The sequence below is a fragment of the Osmerus eperlanus genome, chromosome 1 (assembly GCF_963692335.1).
Source record: "Osmerus eperlanus chromosome 1, fOsmEpe2.1, whole genome shotgun sequence".
NCBI lineage: Eukaryota > Metazoa > Chordata > Actinopteri > Osmeriformes > Osmeridae > Osmerus > Osmerus eperlanus.
The window spans coordinates 18,987,553-18,996,164 of record NC_085018.1 but is presented as its reverse complement, the minus strand read 5'-3'; the positions used below and the strand labels follow the sequence as shown (position 1 = coordinate 18,996,164).

The following is an 8,612-nucleotide window of genomic DNA, read 5'->3' as shown; positions in this document are numbered from 1 at the left end:
GATAGGTTTAGTCATTCATGCTCACTGGAACACTGAACTCACTCTTTTGCTGGTAACTCAATTATTATTATTTATTTAAAGATCTCATATAATACAAAACAGGTGACGAGTACAAGATGATCTGGTGCAACCAATATAAAATCAGCAAAGAAAGAAATCTTTTAAAAACACACATTCACTTCCAGGACTGTGTCTGTAGAGGAAGGGGATTTTATAAAAGCAAAAAGCACCTACATTATACGTCAATGTTTCCAAGACGATTTTTGTACCAAGTAGAACTTTTTGAAACAGCTGAGCGGTGAGATTACATTGTTACGGTTCTCTGACAGAGGATACATTACATCCATATGCATTCTTACTGAATGAAATGAAAGTCATGTAAACCATGTTAAAACTTTGTTCCAGGTACCCTCTATGCACTGGTCATGCCTATCTAAAAATATATAAATGTGTCTTTTGTAAGAAAATCATTCAGGCTTAATTCAAAACACAAGGTTGTGTTCTTCACTTCATACCTCCAGTTTCTTCTTCATGTCAAGCCTGTAGAGGATCTGGTAGCCATCGTCCCAGGCATAGACAAGCTGTTCCAGGGGGTTGTACTTAAGGCTGGAGTGGGAGCCATAGCGTTTGGGGAAGTAGACGAGCGGCGCATCATCATTGGTCACCATATCGCTTACATCAAACACACACTGGACACGAGAGCGACTGGGCAGCTTAGTGTTGTAGACCACGTACACTGTGCCGCAGATAATGAATGCTGCCTCTGCATTCTCGCGTGGACATGGGGTATCCCACATCTGCTCAATGTCCAGAGTGTTGGCGTCCATCTTGGCCATAGAGATATGCCTCTCATTGTCCCGTGTTGCGTAGATGGCCCACAGGCCCTCCTCGTCCGCCGCCAGGTCGATTACTGTCTCCGGGGTCAGGCCGTACACAGGGATGTGGTCCTTGACGGGGAACACAGCGCTGTCTGCCACAGAGTTGTTCTGCAGGTCGTACTTGATCACCCTGAGTTCCTCACCTTCCTTTATGAAGTATGCATAGTTGTTGTAGATGGTGTGGCCAGTTCCTCGCCAGGCAGAGGGCAGCTTCAGGGATTTGGCCAGGGCTGTACCCTCAGAACTAGTAAAGTCTCTCACTGATGCAAACTCATGTATGGTGTCTCCACTTATCCCATTGAAGATGTAGACCTTGCCTGAGCCACTGCCCATGTCTTTGGTCCACATGCCCTTTGGACCGCCTAGCCGCTTCAAGATCTTCATAGCCTTGATACTGGAGATCATGTCCCTGCAGTCTAGGAAAGAGAGGGTATGTGTTATGGTAAGGGACAATCCATATTGTTACAGTCCTTTATATTCCTTACATTGTACTTCACTCTGAAGTGTAATTACATTTACATTTAGTCATTTAGCAGACGCTCTTATCCATAGCGACTTACAGTATAGATACAGGGACATTCCCCTCGAGGCAAGTAGGGTGAAGTGCCTTGCCCAATTCATTACATAGTGCTAAAACAACCAATCCAGGTCACTTGAATATCTGTAATCAATGAAAATGTTGACTAGAATGGAACTATGCCACCAGCAAACTAATGCTAGCTAAAGGTTAAGCACATTGCATGCCTCATTCAACTCATGAATGACATGACACAACAGCTACTCAACTTTTTTGAAATTCTGTCTAGCCTATACATTGACCCCAGTATATATACTGTTAGGAGTGCCCCTGGGCTCAATTGCTCACCTGAAAGCTTGGCATATTTGGCCTTGTTTTTTTCCTTAACCACAGTCACCTGCTGCTCCACCAGCTTGTCATCCACGTCCACGCAGGGCAAGGCCCCATTCTGGGTCTCCAGGTAGTCCATCTCACGTTCCACGCGGTCCACACGCGTCCCCACGCTATCGAGGTCTATCCGCAGGGTTTCCTTGTTCTTGTCCAGGGCCTCCAGCTGAGCTACCATCTGTTGCTTGAACTCCCTCAGCTCTGAGGCATAGCGGTTTGTCTGCTCATGCCACAAGGAGATGCGGTCCTGTTTGGAGAGGAGGAAGCTTGGGGTCTGAAAGTTATCTGTAGGAGATGTCCCAGATTTATCAGATTCACTTATAATTGCAATTGCATTGGGAGGTCGCATGCAAAATAAATAAGATCTGTGTGTTATAGGCTGTACATAAAATAGGACTTCACTAGCATATTCCTTATTCTTGCCCACAATCACCTAAACCGTGATCAGTGTCATGATATGATATTTTTGGAAGGTTTTAATACATTCGGTATGACTAGAGATGGATGGCAAAAACTAGAAATAATGAGGAAACTTGGATAGGTATCAAGCAGACATGGAAACTGAAGTTTCAAATCACTTTCTGTTCAGTCAAAAGCTCCACACCAGTCAGCAACAAAACAATCAAATAAATTATCGCACCAAATTGTAATTGTCAGTAATTATTTTGAGAACGTATCCTAACTATTCCTCTATTTGAGCAGAATGGAATTGAATAATACAAAATGCATTAAAAATCTACTTTTTGAAGTAAATGGGAACTTTCGCCACATCTGCATTCCATCAGTGGTCCCCCAGCTCCCCAGAGACCTTTCTTCTCCACGTACTCTGGAGCCCTGCTATTGGCTAGAAGGTAAAACACACTCTCTTACCTCGATGGCAAGTAGCCTCCGCTCTAAGTAATCCATTAAGGCTTGGTGTTGGGCACTCCCTAGGCAGGTCAAAGTGACTAGGATGAGGAGAGCTTTCATTTTAAGTGAGGATAGTCACTCTGCTTCATGTGTGTCGACGGGAGGAGAAAGTGAGTGTGAGGAGGAGCCAATGGATTCCCAAATCCTGACTGGAATGCTTTAGTAAAATCTTGGGGAGGAGCTTAAACACATGACATAGCCTGAAACACACTTTAAAATATACATAAAGACAATTGTGCTCTTTTTACTGTTTCTAAATATAATAACTGAAGAAATCAAATGTATTTCTGTTCTAACTTTCAGGGTTTCTGTGTCTGACACAATGTATCGGACTGACATACTTGAAACTCTTTTAACCCTTGTGTTATCTTCGGGTCATTCTGACCCATCAGTCATTGTGACCCACCGTCGTATTGCGACAAATTTACCTCATACAAAAACAAAGTGAAGCATTTTCTTTTAACTGTCGGGCTGTCTCAGACCCCCCACATTGCAATGGTTAAAATAAAATTATTTTTATTTGTTTTTGTATTGGGTGAAATTGGGTAAACACAACGATGGTTCGTTATGAACCTTTGGGTCATGTGACCCGAAGGCAGCACAAGGGTTAATCTATTTGACAGTGCATATATAACGTGTGCCTGTGTGGGTGTCGGGGGGGGGGGGGCACAAGAGGGATTGTGAATGTAATTATATTTATACACCCTTCATTATCTACAAAACAATAATTCATCTGTAACAATCACTACTAGTGAATTTGTAACTGTCTTGATGAGGAAGTTGAGAAGAAAACAGGACACGGTTGTTTGTTTGTGGTTTGTACTCGTGACTTGACGAGGAAAGTAATAAAAGAGTTGAGTTTCTCAGTCAGTCTCAGTCAGAGAAAACGCAGCTGAGAAACACTTATTGGATCTTTCAACTGAGAATGGCAAATTACAGTGATGACTTGAACTACTACAGTGATGATAATTACATATTTGACGATGATATCTACGATTACAGTGACGATGTGAATTGTTCCAACCAAAGCCTTCCTGCATCGTACATCTATGTACCCATGCTGTATTTTATTTTCTTCTTCATAGGTTTTGTGGGCAACCTCTTTGTGATTTTAGTTATAGGCAGCAGGGGAAAGATGGGCAGCCGGCTGGTGGATACATTTGTGGTCAACCTGGCACTAGCTGATCTAGTGTTTGTGCTGACCCTCCCTTTTTGGGCCATCTCTGCCAGTCAGCACGGTCACTGGAACTTTGGAGACATATCCTGCAAGCTGAGCAGCTACATCATTGCTGTCAACCGCTTCGCCAACATATTCTTTCTGACCTGCATGAGTGTGGACCGCTACCTGGCTGTGGTGAGACTCATGGATTCACGGTTCCTCAGAAGCAAAGTTTGCATACACATCACCTGTGCTGTGATCTGGTTAACCTCACTTGTTATGGGCACTCCCTCACTGATTTACCGTAAAGCAAAGATCTTTGATGATGAACCTTTCTGTGTAGACGACGATGTCTCAACTCTGTTTCTGGGCCTGAGTCTCACTACAGTGTTCGTGACATTTGCTCTGCCAGTGCTGATAATTCTCTTCTGCTATGGCTCTGTCGTTGCCCGCCTACGTCAGCCCTGTGCTGCCACAAGTAACCCCCGCGCTGAGGCCCGACGACGGCACTCCCTCAAGATGGTTTTTACCATCATAGTGTTCTTTATGGTGTCTTGGCTGCCCTTCAACATTTTCAAGACCATCAGTATATGCTTTCATCTGGCTAAAGATGAAGCTGATCTGAGCTGTTCTCAGTCAGTAGTGAATCAAGGACTCGTTCTCTCTAGCTGCCTTGCCTTCCTCAATAGCTGTGTGAACCCTGCCATATACTTTTTCCTTGACCACCATTTCAAACGGAAGGCAAAGAATCTGTACTTAATATGCATTCGAAGGCGTGGAATGCATCAGGGCTATAACTCATCAAATTCACTGACCAACAATTTCACCTCAGAAAGCTACGGGACAAGTGCCTCGAGGACTCGACTCCAGTCACTTGACAGAAAACTCTGATCCAATTTCAAATTTAAAGCAAATTATTTAAGGATTGAAGGTTACAATTAAGGTACCATTTAAAAACATATATAATATAGTTTTTTTTTGCAATTAAATGTTCACTGCATTGGATTTACATAAAAAAAATATGTGACCAATTACTGACTTTAATTCAATGTAGGCCTTTGTATATAATGATTAGTATATAGTTTAAATGTTTTAAATAACTATATATTTTTAGAGATGTAAAAAATATTGATAATTGATAAAGGTGTTTTTTTTATGTGGAATTACTTTATGTTGACAGTATTATTATTATGTGTATATGATAAAAGTTGAATTTCTAAAATGATTAATTACATTTTTTAAATGTAATTCTTCCATAAATTCATACGTTTAGTCTAGAGATTGTAGGAATCAGGATACCATTGTAAGAAATAATTATTTTGAGGAATAATTATCTATCCAACACACACCTCACATACCTTAATTCTGTCAAACATGTATTTTTGGGGGGCAAATTATCTTATTTTTTACACTCACCAATAAGTGCTTTTCCCCGTTTCCTTGTAATATTGCCTGGTTGCAGTGTACTCTTTACAGGTGAGAATGCTTCAGTACAATTGATTAAACATGTACATGAAAAGATAATAAAACTTAACTAGACAGGATATTCACATGAGAATCTTTCAGGCACAGACATAACCTGAAAGTTCAAATGTTCATTTGTGCCCACATGGTTTTGGATTACTATTGCGCTATGAATCACTAGTTTCAAAACAGCCTGACAAGCTTGGGGCACATGCCAGTTTTTAGGAACCTGTTGTCGACCAAGTTCCATTTTAGACATTAGTGTTACTTAGAGATTTGTATTAAAATAAAGCAATGTATTGACAATATTCTGTACACCTGTCTTTAACTTTCCATTATTGCAGGTTAATTAACAATATGAAACAAATTCAACAGATATTTTGTTGAAAGGTTTTGGATAAAGTGATAGTTATATCATAAAAGACAAAAGTGATAGTTATATTTACTACACAATCTGAGGTCCTAAACATTACATTACATTTAGTAATTTAGCAGACGCTCTTATCCAGAGCGACTTACAGTAAGTACAGGGACATTTCCCCGAGGCAAGTAGGGTGAAGTGCCTTGCCCAAGGACACAACGTCATTTTGCACAGCCGGAACTGGCAACCTTCAGATTACTAGCCCAATTCCCTAACCGCTCAGCCGCCTGACTCCGGTAAACAGAAAGAACTAAGTATGTCTCTTCAGAATCAGAATAGTGTTTAATTGCCAAGTAAGTGGTCACAAACAAGAAATTTACTTTGGTAAAAAAAAACAACCCTTTAGTCTTAAATAGAAAGCTTTAAGACTTTTCTTAAAAGGAATACATTAATAAATAAAACACCTCACAACTGATACAGAAAGTCAATGTGGAAATATTATCTGCACTGTCAATCACACCACATGAAAGGAAAGGCATGAACCTTGACCATTTCATTTAACTGCCATGCATCACTTTAGGTGACAGTCATCAGTCATTTCCTTTTGGTGACTGATGTGGTGGGAGCAGATGCATTCTAGCGTTCTCATGACTTTGTTTGTGAACTGTTGACACAATTATCTCCCTTTTTCCCCATTCACTGTAATTGTGAAACTGTCTTGGTATATAAGAGGTAGGCTTTAGGAACACACCGAACCAACCTTGCCCATCCATGACTAATATTATGAGACCATAATTACCATGTTGAATCAATGCACTGTAAGATTGAAAATCGACTATTACAGTGAAGATCAAGGTGGTGTAAATTTAGGTATAAATATAGGCTATGTATGGACAACTTTGCAGTTAGTTCTCTTGGCGGAAATGACAGTTACTGTACCTACATGGTCTGTGAATATTGTGGCAATCCTAGCCATACTTCCTTCGCTCAACTCAGATGTTTGTCTGTGGTTTCATGTCTTCAATACCACATAGCTAGCTTTGACTAGGTGGCACTGAGAAATGTTGATTCTGAACTTTTTCCGTGTGAATTTGTGTCATGTAGTTCTCTACTAAGTCTGTCTAGCCAACAGGCAGAGGGCAGCTTCAGGGATTTGGCCAGGGCTGTACCCTCAGAACTAGTAAAGTCTCTCACTGATGCAAACTCATGGCGTGGAATGCATCAGGGCTATAACTCATCAAATTCACTGACCAACAATCTCACCTCAGAAAGCTACGGAACAAATGCCTCGAGGAGTTGACTCCAGTCATTTGACTGAAAACTCTGATCCATTTTCAAATTTAAAGCAAATTAATTAAGGGTTAAAGGTTACAATTAAGGCACAATTTCTGACATTTAAAAACATATATATTACTGTTTTTTTGTTGTTGCAATTCACTATGCATTGGATTTACATTAAAAAAATATGTGACCAATTACTGACTTTACTAATTAATTAATACTAAGAGGTAGGCTTTAGGAACACACTGAACCAACCTTGCTCATCCATGACTAATATTATGAGACCATAATTACCATGTTGAATCAATGCACTGTAAGATTGAAAATCGACTATTACAGTGATCAAGGTGGTGTAAATTCGGGTATAAATATAGGCTATGTATGGACAACTTTGCAATGAGTTCTCTTGGCGGAATTGACAGTAACTGTACCTACATCGTATGTGAATATTGTTGCAATCCTAGCCATATACTTCATTCGCTCAACACAGATGTTTGTGGTTTCATGTCTTCAATACCACATGTCCCCGGTTCAAAACTAGCTTTGACTTGGTGGCACTGAGAAATGTTGATTAGGAACTTTTTTTCCGTGTGAATTTGTGTCATGTAGTACTCTACTTAGTCTGTCTAGCAAACTGTAGCTACAGCCACAACAATACATTTCTTTATTTTATTCAAGTAGGTTGGTCCGTGAGGACACCCACCTACGATCTAAGCATTCAGAATGAAGCTGCTACACTAGCAGGTCACGTGCTGAGGCTGCCAGCAGCCGCAGCAACATGATGGAGGTGGAGGGTAACTCGTAGCCTAGGCTACATGTCTCAAAATATTTTATTTAGACGAAACAGGTTCCACTAATGTTTTATTTAGACGAAACTGCAGTAGAGGTTCCGCAACGTAACATGTTCAAACTATACTTAGGGAAGTTGGTCTTGTCGAAACCCGAAGATAGTATGTACAAATAGCCTACCACTTTTACACACATGCAAGAAATGATCCGCTGGTTAGATGTAGCATGATCTTACTACCCACAATAGTTCTGCTTTTTGCAGCATTTTAATCAGGTCTTTGCACACCGAGTCCGAAATTCGTGTCCGAAATGTTCGGTCGTTAAAAAATAAATACGACTTCGCGTTATGTCAATTGCGCGTATACACACTGCCTTCGAAACTTTCGTCTGTCAAAAAAAAGTTCGGACCGGGTTCGATTTTCTGCGTTTTTCGCATCCGTAGCCAGACATCCCAACCTGCAGAGACTCATTTCAGGGAGGTGGCCCAGAGAAGCCACCTTGTTAGAGATAAAACTACTGGGGCACAGGCCCCTATTCGTATTCCTTTTTTTCTGTCAAGCTTGCTGCACACAATGCACTATAGGCTATAGAAACTCCCCTTGCTTAACCCACTATACAACAGTTCAGGGACGCACGTTTGATATCAGCTTTGGAAGGGACATCAATAGTTAATGCAAGCGCGCACATTTCTCTGCATTCATTTGAACGCAAATAGGCTACTGTTTTTTTTTTTTTTTTACAAGCGTTGATTGGGATACTGTGTTTATTTTTTTCAGAGATTATTGTCTGACTAATAAAGTAAATTGTTCAAACTCAAACTTTAGATTTTACTGGGGCACAGCAGATTTATACCGGGGAACGTGCCCC

The 8,612-nt window shown here is 40.7% G+C and overlaps 2 protein-coding genes across 2 annotated transcripts; one reads left to right on the top strand and one right to left on the bottom strand.

Moving 5' to 3' along the window:
* Positions 1-44: 44 nt before the first annotated feature.
* On the bottom strand, positions 45-2,814 carry olfml3b (olfactomedin-like 3b). The gene is made up of 3 exons (XM_062467675.1): positions 2,653-2,814; positions 1,744-2,029; positions 45-1,294 (listed from the first exon to the last, which is right to left on the bottom strand). Exons 1-3 carry the CDS (start codon positions 2,749-2,751, stop codon positions 510-512), a joined length of 1,170 nt encoding a protein of 389 aa, XP_062323659.1. The 5' UTR covers positions 2,752-2,814; the 3' UTR covers positions 45-509.
* Positions 2,815-3,599: 785 nt separating this feature from the next.
* On the top strand, positions 3,600-4,877 carry gpr25 (G protein-coupled receptor 25). Its single transcript, XM_062474854.1, has one exon. The coding sequence runs from the start codon at positions 3,617-3,619 to the stop codon at positions 4,739-4,741; it is 1,125 nt and encodes a 374-aa protein (XP_062330838.1). The 5' UTR covers positions 3,600-3,616; the 3' UTR covers positions 4,742-4,877.
* The last annotated feature ends 3,735 nt before the right edge of the window (positions 4,878-8,612 follow it).